At 36.7% G+C, this 19,797-nt stretch overlaps 1 protein-coding gene across 2 annotated transcripts in view; it reads right to left on the reverse strand.

Moving 5' to 3' along the window:
* Nucleotides 1-19,797, reverse strand: part of PCYT1A (phosphate cytidylyltransferase 1, choline, alpha) — a 39,394-nt gene that overhangs the window by 4,784 nt on the left and 14,813 nt on the right. Inside the window, exons 2-8 of one of the 2 annotated variants that reach the window (XM_006185595.3) lie at nucleotides 17,400-17,539; nucleotides 9,998-10,097; nucleotides 5,195-5,311; nucleotides 4,369-4,520; nucleotides 2,435-2,513; nucleotides 1,857-1,999; nucleotides 201-389 (exon numbers count right to left, since the gene is read on the reverse strand). In XM_006185595.3, coding sequence (XP_006185657.1) covers nucleotides 201-389; nucleotides 1,857-1,999; nucleotides 2,435-2,513; nucleotides 4,369-4,520; nucleotides 5,195-5,311; nucleotides 9,998-10,097; nucleotides 17,400-17,516 — 897 coding nt within the window. In that variant the 5' untranslated portion in view covers nucleotides 17,517-17,539. The remainder of the gene's footprint in view (nucleotides 1-200; nucleotides 390-1,856; nucleotides 2,000-2,434; nucleotides 2,514-4,368; nucleotides 4,521-5,194; nucleotides 5,312-9,997; nucleotides 10,098-17,399; nucleotides 17,540-19,797) is intronic. The other variant, XM_032481243.1, reaches the window with a different exon arrangement.

Raw genomic sequence — 19,797 nt, forward strand, 5'->3', positions numbered from 1 at the left:
ATAACCTCTTTCTGTAAAGATTTTTAAAAACTTTCTGGAGATAGTTGAAATATAATTCTGCCCAATAAGGGGAACAGATGAGATAACTTCTTAATGTTGATGCCTCTTTCTGCTCAAGGATTCTATAATTCTTTCCACAGCATGAGATTTTCCAAGATTTTCCTGAAATTCCCTAAGTTGTCCAGCAGGAAAGAACATACCAGTGCTCCTTCTGGACCAAACATTTCCAGGAAACTTCCAATGAATTCTCGGGATTTCTCCTCCCACTTCTGAATGAGGTCAATGCTTTTTTCTTCCACCTTCTGAACAAATTCTTTTGACTTTTCCTCCACATCTTTCACTTTCTTCTTTACTTTGTCAACTCGCTCCTGCAAGTGGTATTTCTTCTCCTAGGTAAAGAAGTAACTGTTCTGAGAAATGATACTCACTCTGACCTTCCACACCAAGGGGAAGGAAAAGACTTAGTTTGGCATTCTTTTGACGTTCCTTTTAGTCTTGAGAATTTCACTTTGCTTTAATCTAGCCCACACTTCTCTAGCCTCATAACAGATATGTTCTAGATGGCCATCTTATACAAAAGTACAATAATTCTAAGATTGTAGAAGCCCAGGACTAAACTAAATATATAAGGTAAGCCCAGTAACAGACAGGCATATACCAAATGAAATCAGACTTTTTAAGACAAAACATAAACTTGGAAGATAACCATGCCCAACAAAACCCAAACCCAATTCCAAATGGAGATGTAAGGGGAGGAAAAAACAAGATCACTGCACAATATTGCCAAGAATAAGCCAACTATAACAGGTTGGAAGTAGAAATAGCAGGTCTTTTACTTAATTCATTTATTGTACTGGATTTCTTCCCTCCATCATTGGCTTATTCTGTGATTATAGAGGAGTTTTTTTGTTTTGTTTTGCTTTGCTTTCTGTTTTTTAACATTTGGAGGTTTGTTCATTTGCAAAACGAGGATGATACTCTTTGATCCTACCAGCTTCTCTAAAGATAAGGGGAAATGGTATAAACCCTCTGGAGGGGAGGGGGGAGACCAAAAGGGGAACCAAATGAAGAGTATTCTCATATTTCCAGATCATAAAAGGGAAAGGGAGTATGTTTAGAATTTTTGAACACCTGAAAATAGATAAAGGTTCTGCAATATGTGGTAAACAACAGCTAGGGTTTATCTGCGTAGATAAAACACATTTAGATGAAACCATTTCACCTATACATAATTCACAGAGCTGGGAGCAGGTGAGACAGCACGGTAAACTACTTGTGTCAAAGATACAATCAGCAGCTTTCTTCTTCTTTCTAAGTCAACTTTATTGAAGTATTATTTATATACAAAATGTATAGCAGTGTGTTTCTAAAGGGCAATATTAAGCCAAGATAAACTTGCTTTCAAAAATCAAAATTTAAAAGTTAGGTCCACGTGCTCTGAGAAACTGCATGCAAAATGTCGTGTGTTACTATTCACACAGGGAGAAGATCCATAGCTTTTATCAGATTTGTAAAGACCATCCAATTAAAAAAAGAGTTAAGAACCACTGTTTTAGATGTATTTGATACAAATACTGTACTACATAAGTTATTCATTCTTATTTATTTAATTGGCTGTGTGTCCTTACATCAGTGTGTTGATCCTGGACCATAAAGGCAGAAAGTGCCTCTCTTTATGAAATAGATACATCTATACTCTTTGTAAAGGGCTTGGCACAGTGTTATCTACGAAGAGGTATCCATTCTGCTTTTAGAGGTGATAATTACAGACTGAAAAGCAAGTTTAGCTTCGATGAAGTGAGAGGTAATATGTGTCCCATAGGGCCAAAGAACTCTGGGATGAAGTTGGAACTCACATTGATAAAGCTGACATTGAGCTCCTTGGCCGTGTAGCCCCTCTGTAGGTTCCGTCTGGCATATACATCGTAGTCACGGACAATTCGGGTGATGATGTCTGATGTGGAGATACCTTCTGTCCTCTGTGTTGGAGCAAACATGCCTAGCCCAAGAACACATACAAACACTGTGGCATTCGGGTAGCTCAAGCAGTAGGACTAGATGGAAACTGGCAGCAATATTACCTTTCTCAAAAAGCAGAATCTGCTATCACTAAGTGAGATCTGGAAATACTGACATGCAGAAGGAGAACTGAATCAAAATCTAGGGCTAAGGAAAGGAGAAGCCATATGGCTCTAATGTTAAGAAAAATATGGGGTTGGAGAAGGGTTTCTTAAAATTAAAAGAGGTAGATGTTTAAACTGAGAATTGATACATGGTGCTATGTTCACCTTAACCTCTTATCTAAAGTGTGACCTAAAAGTGGATGTTGAATTTCTCAGTATATAAATTTTCCTCTGTAAAGTAACAATGTGGTTGAATCTCTGTCACTGCCCCTAAGACTCCATAAAGTGAGGATGTACAACAACTTACTCACCTGCTTCTTTGATGTGCTTATAAACATCATCACTCCCAGCAGAAGAATAAGGGATGTCATCATGGGCTACAAAATCAATCTGAAAATAAGGAAACATTATTTAAAACCCAGGATAACTGCCCTTCAGAAAGAACCAGTAAATATTCTCAGGCCCAGAAGAAGGACTACAAGGCCAGGCCTCAAATAGACTTTTTCTCTTTCTCTCTCTTCGCTTTGCTCATAAACTCCACAAATCATTCACGAGCCACCCAACCTAATTGTTCATGGATCTTAAACATGACGCTAGCCAGTTTCTTTTTTAGCTATTCCTCCTGGTCTACTGGAAGTGCTACCTTCACCCTGTATACCAGTCACCATGCTGTGGTAAACAGGGCTGGACAATTTGCTGGTACGCTAGTTAGTGGGTGGGGCTGAGGAAAGAAGAAAGGAAATCTCCCCATCCTCCTAGGTCTACAAGGATTGGTCAAATACGGTTTCTAAAAATATGAGAAAGAGGTCACTTTGTTAACTGGTTCCTCTCTCAGTCCATGAGATGAGTGGGAATATAAAAATAGCAACAAGAGCCCTTCTACCAGAATAGATACATCTGTACTCCAGAGAAATGCAAAACCCAAAGCCATAAAAGACCTTTAGGTCTCAGATCTATCATTTTACTACTGTCAATACCTCTTGCCTGGGATCAATAATCTTTCTAAACCTCACTTATTTACTCCTTTCCTGAATAGGCCGTATGCCCTTTGCTAATACAATTGTTAACACCACCATACCAGCTCCCAGAAGCCACTGTAATGTGAAGTACACTCATTAGGACTATGTCTGGGATAACACCAGCTATGCTCAGCTAACATCTCGATTACCCATGAACAACCTGTCAGGGGTCTATAGGCAGCAAAGTGAAAATAAGACTCGTGGTTGAGGATATACTGCTAACACGGAGAAAAGGGAATCTGGAAGTTCCTCTAGCTAATTCTGCCTGGGCCTGCCTGGCTATGTTGCTCATCACCTTTTGTACCACTGGCTGCTAAATGCTGATGAGAAAAGCTGAAGAACTATAAAAGGTGTGTCCTAATCCCAAATAGTTATAACAAATACCCCTTAGCTTCAGGCCTACCCAATACTGCTTTTGAAGCCCTTTGGCTACCTTTTTCTTTCTTGCCTCATTGAACAATTCACCTTCAACATTCTAGACACTCTGCAGAGAACAGACAATATCCTTGCTGGTTCCTCAAACTTGTGGGCCTCCAACCTGATCTGATAAATTCTTCTCAGCATTTGCACCCACCTTTTGTAGGAAACCTGCTGATTTAATGTGGGAGAATAAAAAGGAGATAAGGGATTTTATATCAACTCACTGAGTGAAAGTGAGAAACCTCCCTGATTCCTGATCCCACATAATTTCTAGCCCCAAATCAAAGTCTTGAAACTAAATTTAAATCAATCAAAAGAAGTCTATGTTTATCTATCTTATTTCCTGGAATGTGAACTCCTTGAGAGCATGGCTGGGGCCATGTATATTCTAAAGAGACTGGTATGCTTTGAGGATGGACACACCTCTAGTGGGGGAGGGAAGGGGTGGAGTGGAATCACATAACTGAAGAGTTCAATTCTGGTCCTGCTAGAGTGCAACCTGGATTGGGTTATTTGGCCTCCCTGGCCCAGTTCCTATATGTAAAGTGGAAATAATAACTATCCAATGGGATTTTTGTGGGGAGTAAGGGAAATATAGTGGATGTAAAAGTGCTTGTAAACCATCAAACATGATAAAAAATGTCACAGATGACTATTATTAGTAGGAAAAATACTGTCATTTCTTGTACATGAAATTTACATAGAATTTAGAAGATAAGGCCAGTGGAAAAGGCCCAAGTACCAGAAGCTTTGAAAGTTGAGGGAATTCCAGAACAGGGAATGGGGGCATGTGCTCAGTTTCTTACCCGGTGTTCTGCCAGGAACTCTGGAGTCAGGGTCCAGGGGGCATTCCTCACCACCTCATCCACATAGCGGCAGTGCTGCACTGCATCATAGCGCTCGTTTTCATTCATCACTGTGAAGCCTTTGAAGTTGTGGGTTAGCTCATCACTGCAAACTGAGTTCACCACATCATAAAGTTGTGAGTTGAAGTCCCTTTTGCTTAACCACTCCTCAGTCATCAGCCTCTCCCATTTCCTAGGACTGTAACCCATCTCCCCACCTGGATGAGAGTCATCTCGATGCAGCTCAGTCTGAATAACAATGCTTTTCCTAATCCAAGATACGCCTTCAGGAGCAACACTCACTAAATAGTATGTTCACACTTTGGAGAAGGGAGGCTACACAGAGGACTAAGCTCTTTGCCTTTTAAATGAAATTGCTGTGCATTTCTGCATCAGTTAGAAGTTTTACAAAATGTTTTCTTATTATACTTGTGTAAGACTGGACTGGACCACATAACATTTGCTTAGCAGACAATTGATTCAAAATGATAAACTGAAATCTAAAGTAAATGCTGTTCTTAGGTAGGCAACAGGGGTCAGACTGCTGAAACCCAGCTAAAAACAGTGAGAGAAATCCTGGACATCTCAGGTCAATGAGCTTAGAACTTCTCTCTCCAGGCTGATACACTTCATGTTTCATATGCTTCACGTTTTAGGGAGGCTGTAATGTTTCCCTCATTTAAAAACAAAAATAAGAGCCAATATACTCAGGTTATAAAGATAGGAGAAAAAAGGCTACTATAATTTTTTTCTGGATGGCACCTAAAGTCACCAGATGTTTTCTTACCTCCCACAATGAGGTATGTATTAGGGAAAAGGTTCTTTGCTTGCATAAGAGCCCGGGCATGACCAGAATGAAATAAGTCAAATATTCCATCTGCATAAACTCTCACAGGCCGTTCACCTAAATCCAAAGGAAAGAATTTATCACAGAAATACACTGATTCAATACCTCATTTTTAACAAATGGAAATGGCACTGTATGACTGTTCCATCCCTGCATATCCCTCTTTTAAGGTGTTCTCTGGATATTCACCTTAATTTGGGGTGTTTTGGGGTTGTGAGGAATAACATCACAAACTTCCTTGACTCAAAGACGCTCTTGACATCATATCAACTAACTCTCTTTGTTAGCCTGGTTGTACCAAACTGCTCAGGTAATTGAATTTCACGATTGCTTTTTCCTCAAGTTATTTTAGAATTAAAAAGGAGAGTTATACAAGAGATATATCTTTTTTTTAAAAGAGATGTATCTTAAACTTAGAAATTCTCACCTTCAGTTTATGTTTAAATTTCAGTTATGTTTAAAAAGTGTAACTAAACTATATTCTGGCTTAGCTCTTTCATTTTCAAGCTGCCTTGCTTACTAATGACTATTGCTTTGCTTTGAAAGTAAATACTGATTCAGAAGGGTGAGACAGAAAAAGAGGGAAGGTAAGTACCAGTTACATACTTATTGCTTCTCAGTTCCAGATTCACTCTCAATACCTGCTCTGTGATAACAGATGAAATTTCTTCAAGCATTTCTCCTTGCTAGTGAGCATGATGTTACACTTTCTCAGTAAAGGGTGATATATCATGTATTTGAAAATCAAATAGAAATATTTTAGAACTTTGTATTAGAACTTTTCCTCCTCTCCTCTCCATTAGTGAGAATAATAGAGAACTGACTGTCAATTTATTTTTAATGGTAGTAGACTATGAAATAAAAGGCAAGAAATGATCTCCTGGGTACAAGACTAATTCCAAAGCCAAATAAACAAATTGAGAATGAAATTGATATAATGGTTCACCATGATTCAAATGATAATTCTAATGGAGTGCTAGTAACGTATTTCTACTACATGAATGAAGGAAGAGCTGTTTCACTGTAGCAGCAGAAAATAACAGTAGGAGTATCTACATCATTCTGAGAAAGAAGAGCCAGAGCTTCACTGGATGTACCATACTGAAGGGAGGGATAAGATGCATCTCCCTCCTGCCTTGAGGACAGTGAATCAAGGGGAGGAAACCGGTTTCTCAGGAGGTTTATGGACTTCTCTTTTTCGATAGCTTTATCCATAAAACAGGTAGCTTTTAAACTGAGAAGTCTACACAGCTAATAGAAATACAAATTGGTACAACTTTTAAGAAAGGCAATAGACAATATCAAAAGACAAATGACAAATACTTATACCCTTTGGCCCAGCTATTCCAATTCTAAGAATATCTTACAGACACATTTGCAAATAAGTTTGTTATTCACTGCAGCATTGTTCACAGTAGCAAAAGTTTGGAAACAACCTAAATTTCAGTGGAAGACTGAATATGACATTATCCACCCACTAAAAGGGTGGGAAGATTTATACATTATTTGCTTAGATATCCACAAGAAATTGGTAATACTGGTTGCCTGTAAAAGGGGTCTTAGGGGTACTAGGGAGACAGTGGTAAGAGGAAGACACTTCACTTTGTATCCCTTTTGTACTTCATGAATGTTAGGCTATGGGAAAGTATTGGTTTTATAATACAGGAAATAAATTTTTAAAATAAGTACACCAATACAATGAAAAACTGAGAAATAATATGATAGATGTAAGAGTCAGAAAAGTTATAGCTCAAGCTTGCCAACCAGCCTCATTCCTCTGTGAACTTAATTGCTTAAGATTAAACCTCAGTTTCCTCATCTATAAAACAAAGCAAAACAAAACAAAATCTGAGTAGTATAATCTTTCTTCTACATCCTAGAAGTCATGACCCTGCAGTAACTAACATACTTCTATCCTTTCTAAACAAGTTCAGAGTGGCTATGATCCCACTTTATTTGATCCTAAAAGACAAAGGATGGAATACAAAACTTGAGAATATTGTGTTGTTTCTTTGCCATTAACATCTAACAAGGGCAAAGTGAGATAAAGGAGATTTAGCTCAGTAAACACATTTCTTGGATAGTGGCAACTGCATAGAGCACTGTTGATTGAGTGGCTATTTGGCGGGAGTTAATCATCCCATATTAGGGCAAGTCACCTCTGAACCCTTTCTTGGACTGACCCGAGATATGCCTCTTGCCCTCTTCCCCAGCCTTTCAACCTCTCAATTCTCTATGACTTAACCCCAAGTCTCTGGCAAACCCAGCCTGGTATATTAACAAAATGGCCAGAAGGGGCCACTGTTGAACTAAAAATCAGGGGGAAAAGCACAAGTTATCCATTCTTTTACCAAGTGGCTATTGGTCAGGATGACCTTACCCTGATTTACATCTGTTGTACCAGCATATTATCAAGAGCAACCTCTTTCACTCTCAAAATGATCTTGATTTGGATTATAAATTATAGCCCTTGCACTACTGCTAGATTAACTAGATGTTCTTCTTTAAGCAGAAGAGAACTGGGTTTCAATTTGTTAGCTCTTTTGATATATTCTCTCAAACAGCTGTCACTGAAACATTCTGTCTTTAACATATTTCCATTGCCCTTCAGACTCTGCCTTTTTCTTCCTTTCTCCAACAGAATATAGTGCTGATTTTTTTAATCTTCCAAAAGAGATGATCATCTCATCTCTCAAGCCCTATTTCTTTTAATTCTAAGTAGTGAGATAGTGAATTTTCTCCAAGATTACACAAACTGCCTTCTTGCACCCCCTTAGCCTCCCTAAGTGAAAACCTGGGGGCAGGGGAAGGGATGGTTTAAAATTCACTAACTACAGTATGTGTAGATTATTTATTGGTTTATTCCTTATCCAGCATTGGCAAAAAGACAGTCATTACTTGGTTATTTAACATAAAACTGAACAGATAGAATAAGATAAAGGAAAAACCAGAGGTAGAGGTCAAATTAGATTGGTAAACTTTAGAGGCCAATTTGTGACTATTTGTTCCACTTAAAATACAGTCAGTTTGCTGATGGCCTTCTATTACTTATAACTAATGTCTATCAAGAGTAGCACCACTCCAGGATGAAAAGAACACAAAGATGGAAAAACTTAGGTTGTAGCTTCAATTCTATCTCTAATTATTTGTTTTATTATAGAGGAAACTTCACTTCTTAGCTTCTATGGACTTTAATTTATTAATGTGTAAAATAAAGAGTTATAGTCTTTATAGTAGATAATCTCAAAAATGACTTACTTGTAAAATTCTGCTATTCTAAAATTTTTAAAATTAGATTTATTAGTTACTGCTTGTTAATTATAAGCTCAAAACTTGGGAACAGTACACACACATACATACATTTTTACCTACCACAATTGGTGTGTAGATTGATTAGCAACAATGTGGGTAATATAAGTAATGTATCAGATCTGAGTGAGTTACTGCATTCTGGGAATATGTGTCAACAGAGAGTATATGAAAAGTTCTTGCCCTCAACAGGCTCTACTATCATATCTGACTGTGACCCTTAACTTGTTGGTGCCATTTTGAAATTTCACCTGCCAACACTATGGCCTGGTTGTCATTTTACCCTGCTCCATTAGCCTGCCTATTACACAAGTAAGAGGAGCCAAACCCAAAAAATCACATCATGAATCAGAAGGGTTGTGATCAACATGAGCTATATCTAAACACTTTTACAAAAGAAAAGGATTTCTCTTGAATTCTGAGAACCCAAAAATCATACTCCATATAGTCAAGATACAGCCAAGGGATACTGGGATCCCTGGCCTGACACTGTCCAGCATTCATTTCTATTCATATTTCACTACTCCTAAGTCACAACAGAAAGGAAACATACTAACATAATTAAGAAGTAACCACAAATATCTTCTATATACTGGAAATGTATAGATTTGTGGATATAATGGCCTCTTATTTTTCAGTGTTTGCCTGGGTTTGAGTCTGGCCCTACATTTACAGAGTAAACACCACAGTAATCAAGAGAACTGAAAAAAGATTGGAAAAAAAAAAAAGAAGAATTTACAGAGGAGTAAGAACTGATGCTTATGGGACTTTATATTCATAACAAATGCTAATGGAGGTTTCTATTTACGATGATCCGTAAAACCAAAAAAGGAAGAGTATCTAGAATACACATTAACAATTTATATACCCAAAAATTGCTAATTAATGATGGCAACTAAGTATACAAATAGACCACAGGCTTTGAAAATAATAAAGCAAGTCTTTAAAAAAAAACCTGAAAAAATGATAACATTAATAAAGATAAAATTAAGTGATAAGCATCTCCTAACTTGGGCTATTTTTGTCCTCCATAAGTCAGCAGCATCATAGCTAGTGTGTACTGACTGATAGAAAGGAAAATTGGGGGGACAACTCTGAAGGCTATTAAAAACGTGACAGTCATTATCTGGACCTTTGTAAACAGGTAAGATTAAAACCCAGCTCAGACTAATATTGTATTGTCTCTGCTCCACTAAATCCCACAGCTATGACAAAATCCTGGGAAACAAGTATACAACAAGAAGAAATGAAATTCTATGGAGTACAGTTATCCTCCCAAATAGAAGAGCAAGGGAGATGGGAGGAACGCCTCCCCCAACTAGCCTTTATAGGTAAACTGAGGGAAGAATATAGAGAGTAGGTGTATATTTGAAAAATACAACTGAATCCTAAAGACAATAGTAAAACAACAAAATTAATTAGGTGTTTACTTACAAGGAGTTCCTCTGCTGGCTTCTTCCATAGTTACCCTGACATAGGGCTTACTAAAGTCTACTTCAATTTCATCAGAAAAAGGTGCTGGCTGCCGTAAGCCCTTAAGAAGAGGAAAGTGAAGGAAAAGAAAGTTAAATTCAATGGCATAAACTGAAATACTCAAAAAAATGGCAGCTTTAAAAAACAATCAGTTATTCAATATGCTCTGATTAAAACTCTTCCTAAAACTCATAACATGAAAAAGATTTTTTTAAAAATAAGCATTCCAGCATGACAAGTGAAAGTTGCAACCTTTTACCAAATGGACAAATCGTGGAATGAAAGATAAATGTCTTGCTGGTGATTTCAGAGTAAGACTAAGCAAGGTGGCTGGGGACCTAAGTATAGTCTCAACTAATGGGTCCAGAATGACGGGTCCTCTGCCACATGGCAGAACAGCCAACCCTGATCTGTGTGATGAAACTGCCAAGGCTCACAAGTGCCTTTTCACACCGCTTTAACTATGGGACTGGGAAGGTACACAGCTCTCATGTGCAATTCCCCCCTCAACCCCTACAGTGAGTTAATTTACCAGGACATCAGGTTATTTTGCATATTTTGAAGGAGATTAGTTCAGAGGTTATTACAGGGAGAAGGAAATGGACTTAGGAATTTTTCCTTTAATGCTGCAGTGGGAGTACAAAAGGTTACAGATAAAAGATTTTGTGAAGGAAGAATAGGTAGGACATGGTAAAGAGAAAATATTTGTCACTTGAGAAAGAGAGGAGTTTATAACTGAGGTTTAGAACTAAAGAAAATAAGACTGCAGTACCATCAGCAAGAATAGAGAAGTTTTTTAAAAAGGAGTTGAGATCAAAGAAAATGAGAACTGAGAGTCTTTGAATTTGGAGATTCAAATGACTACATATTCTAGAATACGTTAGTGAAAGTCAGAACAATAGTGCCTTTAAGAAAAATGGAAGACAAGGAAATAATTAGTAACAATCTTTCATTAGAGATACGTTGCCATAAAGGGAATGAGAAAAATAGGTACTTAGAGGGAACAGAAGAATCAAGTGGCAGTTCTGGTTTTTGGTTTTTGGTTTTTGGTTTTTTAAGTTGAGGAGATCTGTACATGTCCAAGACCAAGGAAAAGGAGCCAAAGAAATTGAAAATAACAGGGGGGGGGGGGACCCATATAATTAAGGAAAGAAGAGTCTAGAAGAATGACAAAGAATGGCCTCAAAGGAAAGCAAGGCGGAAGGTGTTAGCCCTAGAAATAAAAAGGATGACATTTTCCTAGAAGCACAAGCATTTCTAAATGCTCTTAATTTTCTCAGTATAGTAAAGAAGAAAGTAAAGTTACCTATGAAGAACAGGGACCTTAGAATGAGACTGAAAGCTTGAAGAAAGTACAAAATATTAGGAGTAAATGTTGTGGGAAATGTATTTAAGCATTTGATTAAGCAAATGATTAATGGAACTATTGAGCACTATATACAGCCCAGATCAAGCTAGAAACTTTAATCATTAGAAGGCCAAGTTAATAGGTCCACGAAGAGAAAAAAAGGAATTAAAAGTAACTGAAAAATCTAGGGTTAGTCCCTGACGAATGGAAGAGAGGCAGAAGAGGGAAGTGAAGAGTTAAGAAGAAAGAGAGATCTAGACATTTCTCCAAAAAAGATATACTAATGGCCAAAAAACACATGAAAAGATGCTCAACAATGTTAGTCACTACAGAAATGCAAATCAAAACCACAATGAGATACTCCTTCACACACACTAGGATGGCTAAAACCAAAAAGACAGGCAGCAACAGTGATGGCAAGAAAGTGGAGAAATCGGAACCTCCACACACTGCTGCTATGAATGTAAACTGGTGCACAGCTCTGGAAAATATTTCTTCAAAATGTTAAACAAAGAATACCATATGACCCAGAAATTATAGTCCTCAATATATAACCAAGAGAAGTCAAAACATATGTTTAAAAAAAATCTTGTACATGAGTAATGTTCGTAACATTATTAACAATAGCTAAAAAGTGGAAATAATCAAAATGTCCAATAACTGGTGACTGGATAAACAAAGCAGCATGCCTCCACAGACTCACCTATAAAAAGGAAAGAAGTATTGATAAACGCTACCACCTGGATGAACCTTAAAAACACTGTGCTAAGTAAAAGAAGCCAGACACAAAGGCCACACAGTGTGTGATTATGCAAAATGTCCAGAATAGACAAATTCCTAGAGAGAGAAAGTAGACAGGTGGTTACCAGGATGTAGAGAGCGGGGAATGAGGGAATGATTGCTAATGGGTACAGGGTTTCTTTTTGTGGTGATAAAAATGTTCTGGAATTAGATAGCAGTGATGGTTGTACAACATTGTGAATTTACTAAAAACCACTGAATTGTACACTTTAAAATTATTAAAATGGTGAACTTAATGTTATGTGAATTTTATCTCAATTTTAAAAGATACATTAAGTATCCTATCTTTCATAACTCTGTTTCTTCAATCTTCCTTGTATACTGTGTATACTCCAAGGCAGAAGGCAAATGCAGCTGTCCTTCCTGGCTAGGATTTGTGCTGAATCAATTCCTCCTAAGTATAGAGAATGAAAACTAAGGTTCTTCAGCTGCAACAGATAAGCAAAATCTTTAACTCTCTAGGGTTGCCTCCAGTTAGAATGAGTAGTATTTTTTAAAAACACCCTATTATTCTCTTCCCAGTTAGAGAACAATGTCTTTAAAAGCTGAGATTTATAAAAGTAGGACTAAGTGATCCTACTAATGCTCTCCTAAAACAAACTTCATTTTAACCTCAAAGGAATCCTACATAATAATACTGCTTTCAGGTCTTTTGACTTTCTGTTAGCAAAGTATAAATGAAAGGGCAAGAGTCTGGAACTGGAAAAAACTTAGATCTAAATTCCAGCTCTATCACTTAATAGCAGTGAAATCACAGCAAGCTTCTAAAGCTTTCATTTCATCTTCTATAAAATGGAAGATAATCATACCTGCTCCACAAGGCTGCTGTGAGGATTAAATAAAAGAGCACATGGAAGGTAACTAGCACAATGTTTCACATATAGTAGGCACTCAACAAATCTGTATCAACATTATTTCATTTTCTCTTCCATTCTATGGAACATGTTTCATTATCCCAACAAAATTAACTAAATTGTATTAATCTAAGAAGTTAGCTTCTAAATGCTATATAAATTTTCTAAATCTATACAAATTATAACTAATATTATTATAACTAAAAATTAAAACTTATAATGATTATCATCCTCCAAATTATAAATGATCTTCTGAATGCAATACTACTTCCATAAAAACTTTTTCCTGATTATATTCACATATATTATTCCTCAGAATTCTAGCAAAAGAGAAGAGATTCTGGTGTCCTTACTCATAGGAAAGTAGCAATAACTCAAATAATATAATACTAGAACTTGATATTAGCTTCCCAGTATGTACTCTATTTCCAAAAATTCTTAAACATTTTTCAGCAAAAAGTTTCAGAATGTCACAGAGAAACATTTCCCATTTACCCAAATATTCTGCACAAATGGTAATATATCCTCCTAAGTGCCAAATTATTTCAATAATGCCTGGGAAAAGGCTACAGAGTCAAGAGGAATTCCACGTGGTATGGGAAAAAGGGATAACGAACAGAGCAGAAAGATTCGAACCCATGGGGATTTGGTTTTTTAAAAAAAGAAGAGAAAAACAGTAATTGTCCCTGACTCCTGCTGCCATTTCAATAGATGCAAACATTGAGCTCGTCTATCTATTATCTGGATTTTTCATAGACCTTCCAAGTTGTACTAAACTCTTCATCTTCCTCCTAAAATAGTTCTTCCTCCTGTATTTCTTATCTGAGTGAAAAACACCCCATCTACACAAACAACCTAAAACTGAAACCTAGGAGTCATCCTCAACACCTCTCATCCTCTGCATCCTGATAATTTCCAATAATTGTCTATTTTACTTCTTAGAAACTTAAAATTTATCTTGTCCTCCTGTATCTACTGTCTTAGTTTAATCCCTCATCACCTCCAACCCTGGATCATTACAGTAACCTCACAATTAGTCCTGTGGCTTCTGTCTATTCCTGTTTCAACCATCCTTTCCCAATTAGGACAACTTTCTAAACTGCATATCTGATCACATTACCTATAGGATAAAGTTCAAATTCCTTAGCACAGCATACAAAATCCTTCATGAACAGGCCCTTATTGCAGATTCTGATTCTGAACTTTAAGCTGCAGTAGAATTACTTGCAGTTTGCTAACATACTACTATTTCATACTTCTAGAACTACAAGTTCTGTCTCAACTCTATCTCATGTCCATTTCTTAAATTCCTATTTATCCTTCAAAATTCACCTCAGAAATAATCTCAAGGAAGCTTTTCCAAAACCACTGTCCCTACCCCTGAATCAAAGTTAATCTGTTGATCCTTAGATGGCCATTGTACCTCTAAATTCCTTCTATTTGGCCCTTTTCATACTGTATCTTAATTATTTCTCTCTTTTCCTTATTTGTCTGTGAGCTTCTTAAGGGTAAACCATCTTTTAATATCTGCATCTCGATGCACAGCAAATGACACACAGAGGTTCTCAATGTATGTAGTTTGAAATGAGATTATAAACTTTATTTTCATAAGCAGAACTTCAGCCAATTTTCTCCAGAGTTTAGGTACTTTGTGACTTATTCATACATATGATAAATATTAAGTCAGGCTGAACTTTGTAAAACTTTTTGTGATCCTTTTGATTTTACCTTTAGAAATATCTGTTTCAGTAAATTCTTTATACTTATAAACTAGCCATAAAATTATCCCTTAATTTTTCCTCTTTAACTCTTTTCTCTCCCTTATATCCATTCTATCCTGACCTACCAACTCAGCTACCAAATACTTAGTGATCCTTCCTATTCCTTTCCCTGCTTTCAAGGAAAGTATTTTTCTAAAGCTAGTAAGATCTGAGCTACAGAGCTCTACATTATGCTCACATCTCTCAAAAGTAAGGTATTGTTTATCTTTACATTCCTAGTAACTACTGCCATGCTGGTATATTGTAAGTATGTGATAAAATCTTGTTTGCTCAACTCAAATGTCACCTAATGAATGGATAAATAAAATGTGGCATGTGGTATACGATGGAATGTTATTTGTCAATAAAAAGAAATCAAGTTCTGAATATGCTACATTAATGAATCTTGAAAACATGCTCAGTGGAAGGAGCCAGCCACAAAAGATCACTTTTTGTATGATGCCATTTGTATGCAATATCCAGAATAGGCAAATCTATAGATACTGAAACTAGATTAGTGATTTCTAGAGGTTGGGGAGGTTAGGAGGAAATTATGAGTGGCTGCTAATGGGTACAGGGCTTCTTTTGCAGGTGATAAAAATATTGTACAATTGGTTGTGGTGATGATAGCAAAACTCTGTGAATGTATTAAAACCTATTGAATTGTACAGTTTAAATAGGTGGATTTATGATCTCAATAAGCTGTTATAAAAAAAGAAAAAATTGTGTTTGTTTTCGCTGCAAGAGTTGAAAAGAATTCAGAGATAGAAAGCACATGTGTACAGTGGAGATGACAAACAAGTTTGTTTAGCAGACACTCCTCATTAGAGTCAGTCTGGCCTGTTGGGTGAGTGAATCTTTGACTATTAGCCCATGTTAAATAGCCAGTGTGTACCAGAAAGGAATGTGAAATAGGCAGCAAGTCACTTAACTGATTTGTGACATGAATATATGAAGCAAAGTAATTTAAAGCATTGAGATCCCTCAGATTCTAAGGACCAAGAAATGTAAGACTTCTCAGAGCCCATTCCACTAAGGCTGGCCTTCTTTGCTGTTCCCCTGGCTATGATGATTGTCTGAGAGTATTACCTACTTGGTTATAACTTTTCCCTACTCCAAGTGAGATTGCTGAATTGGTACCCACCAATTCCTTCACTTGAATTCTCTTAAGAAGTATCCAGAAATTAACAATGCTGTTTTGTTGACTTCTGAGTCATTTTCTGAGTTTACTTGCTGTGATATAAAGAATAATGGCCCCCTAAGGATGTCTATGTCTTATCTTCTAGAACCTGTGACTATGTAACCTTACATGGCAAAGGGGGCTTTGCAAATGTGCTTAAAGGATTTTGAGCTAGGGAGATTACCCTGCATTAGCCAAGTTATGTCCAATGTAATCACGAGAGTCTTTACAAGTGAATGAAGGAGGCAGGAGAGCCAGAATGAGAAGGAGATATGATGACAGAAGCAGCAGTCAGAGTGCTGTGATTGCTGGCTGGCCCACGAGCAAAGCAATATGGGAAACCTTTAGAAGCTAGAAAATGCAAGGAAACAGTTTCTCCCCTAGAACCTCCAGACCTACCAAAACTTTGATTTTAGCCTTCTGAGACCCATTTCAGACTTCTGACCTCCAGAACTATAAGATAATATAGCTGTATTGTTTCAGGACACTAAATTTGTTAATTTGTTACAGTAGCAATAGGAAACTAACACACTTGCCTCCACCACCATCATCAATATCAGGCCTGGAGTATATCCCTCCTATTTGTGGAGTCCAGTTGCTTTTATTGCTTAAGATAGAGTATTGCTTTGGAATAACTGTTAATTGTGTCAGAGCAGAAATGTTTTTCCTTTTGGGCCACAAAGCTCCAGACCTAACCAGTGGAAACTGCAGTTCGATCAATGGCTAATGGTCAATTTTGGTATAGAAAATACAGAAACATAAAATTCTGTCACTGGCACTTTGAAACATGGATTTCATAATACTATATATCAATAATAACCCCAATTGCATACAAATATTCTTTGACATGTTTTTTAGGGGAAGCTTCAGGAAGGGTACCAACCTGAGACAAGATGAGCAGTATGGAATGGGATCTTTCACCAAAGGCTTGGAAGTAGTTAGGAAATACAAAGATAACATCCCAGAGATAAAAGAACATAAAGTGGGCAGTAATAGAAAACGGTTCTCATCTAAGATATAACCAGTAATAAAGTGAAGGAGTGATATGAGAGAAAAGACAGTAAAACACAGAAAATTAAACACCATGACATGATACCAAGATTAGATCACTGGAGCTCCGATTTCTCTATTTTATTTATTTGAATTTGATCTTTAGCCTAATACACATACAACCTCCAAATTTTCCTAACATTCTTTCTTCAGTTTCAATGTAAAGCTCTTGCAACTGAGCTGTAAGATATAATCTGGTAAGAAAGCATAAGATTTCCAACAACTGTTGGAAACTTATTATTCACACTTACTATTCATTCTTTCCATTACTAAAGAAGACTTGTAATGCTGATATCAGCAGTGTTGTATCAGTTTCTACCCTCCTCCTTCCAGGTTAAATGTTCAACAAAGAAATCTCTTCCTTACTTACAATTGCACAACGTGGCATTTTTAAAGGAATTCCATCCTCCTCTGTTGCTCCGTTGGGTCCAGGTGCCTCTTTCCTCCTCTTCCTCGTGTTGACCTTGGCTGAATTCTGTGCATCCATCTTCTTTTAACGGGTCCTAGACACTGAAAAGAAATTTTTTTCTCATTGGGGTGGGAAAAGCCTGTTAGCAGTATTTCAGAGGGGTTAATATGGATGCACTTAGCATCAATTCCATAGCACACATTTCACAAAGATAAACCAATTGCATCTGGCATAAACAACAGAGCTTCACAAAACCCAGGCTCTAGTAGAAACACTGAAATGCCTCTCTGTGGAACAATGGCCACTATTAGTCACCTGACCTTGGAAATTATTCCCCAGCCAATGCAGCTTGTATATTAACTGCTAATTTCATATCTTGACTGCATGCAAAAGACTGGAATAATATGGCCAAGAAAGTTAGTTACACAGACTTTCCCACTACCCTTAACATTATATCCCTAGGACACCTAGAGGTATGACAGATGCAAGGAAATATAAAAGATATGTCTTTGGTACAGATGGAGAAAAGAGCCTTTTTTTTTTTAGAGGATGGCCATCAGCAATTCCTGGTTTAACAAAGCATTGATTTCTTAACTCTAACTGCTCTGTAGATTTCAGACAAGACTCCTCCAGAGTTAAGAGTCATGAAAACTGTTTAGAAAGTGTACTGTATATTTTAAATATCCCTCCTCTTCCTTTTTCAATACTCATTTCCCCTTCCTCTTTCAGAGTCTTAGCACCTTAAGCTTGTTCAGAGTCCCCAGCTACTAAAACCCCATCCAGGGTTCCCCTTCCCTTTAAAAATAAAAATATTTATTATCATCTCATTTAGCAGAAAGCTTCTAGCAACTACCACAAAAAAGTTCTGAATATTTGATGTATCATGTTTAGATGCTGGCTTATGCTACCCCTCTAATACCCTGAAAGGATATCTGCATTTTTCTGGAGTAACATAATTTGCACAAATAAATTAACTTCTTGATAATGATGAAATTTTAGGCATCAGTCAGAAATTGGGGATAGAGGAATTTTAATGATCAACTGCCATCTCTGCCCAAGATATGGTACAGTGAAAGGGGGGAAAAAGACGCTCAGAGAAGAGGTGGAAAACAAAACAAAATACCAGACAGAATGAGGTCTTTCTACTCTGCCTACTGCCTCTAATAAGCCCTCCAGAATAAGATGTTCATCTAAACAATTGCAATTTTGTCTTACTTTCTTCCTTCCTGCTAAATTCCAACTGGCAATGTGACAAGATCTACAAGAAACCTGACCTAATTCTTAGAGACTGAAGGTGACACCTCATGAGTCATGGCTAAGTATTAGGCAGATATGAGAAAATGTCATAAGAGTCTAAACTGAAAGATGAACACCACCCAGAAACTTCCTTTCATCACATACACAAATTAAAATTCAAATGTCTTTTATTATAAATTAAAATAAAATGGAAAGAGAGTACTATATATTTAATTAGTGTTTCCAGTGATGATGCTCAGAGATTTTCTTCATTATTTTTCTTAATTATTCTTTCAAAATATTCAATTTACTACTCCCATCTCACTGGTCTGAGAGGCCTACTATGAATGCCTAATCAGTCCAATTAGTGACCTTTTCTAATTTGCATACAACAGAACTTTGCTGCTAGTATCTGTTAAATTCTGAGTAGGCAGACAAAATCCATTATAAGAAATATAATCAGCTATCTGGTGTCAGGTAGCTCAAGGTCAGAAAGTCAATAACACTGAGTACTTATTGTGTAAAATGTATTAACACATTATTTTTTAAGTATAAGCTATCTTCTCAAGAAGTCTTCAACCAAGGTGAGGAAATCATGCTTATGATATAAAAATGCTCCTTAGTAGATAAACAAGATTATACTGTATAGCACAGGGAAATACATACAAGATCTTGTGGTAGCTCACAGCGGAAAAAAAAAATGTCACAATGAATATATGTATGTTCATGTATAACTGAAAAATTGTGCTCTACACTGGAATTTGACACAACACTGTAAAATGACTATAACTCAAAAAAAAAATGTTTTAAAAACAATGCTCCTTAGGATTCTAAACCATTGGAGGAAAATTTGTTTAGGAATAGGATTATTTACATAGTTTCGAAGTATCTTTCCTTCAGTGACTTATTAATTACAATGTGAAAAGAGTTACCTTTAAAGTGAAAAAAAAATCTTAGCTAAGTAATTAAAGTTAATTAACATCACTAATAATGCCTCCTGATGTGAGGCACTGAGGACACATTACCTGCCAAAAATGCATAACCTATATAGATTTATGAGGAATAATCAGACAAACCTCAACTGAAGGATGTCCTACAAAACAATAAGCCTGTATTCTTCAAT

This window comes from Camelus ferus, chromosome 1, assembly GCF_009834535.1.
Source record: "Camelus ferus isolate YT-003-E chromosome 1, BCGSAC_Cfer_1.0, whole genome shotgun sequence".
NCBI lineage: Eukaryota > Metazoa > Chordata > Mammalia > Artiodactyla > Camelidae > Camelus > Camelus ferus.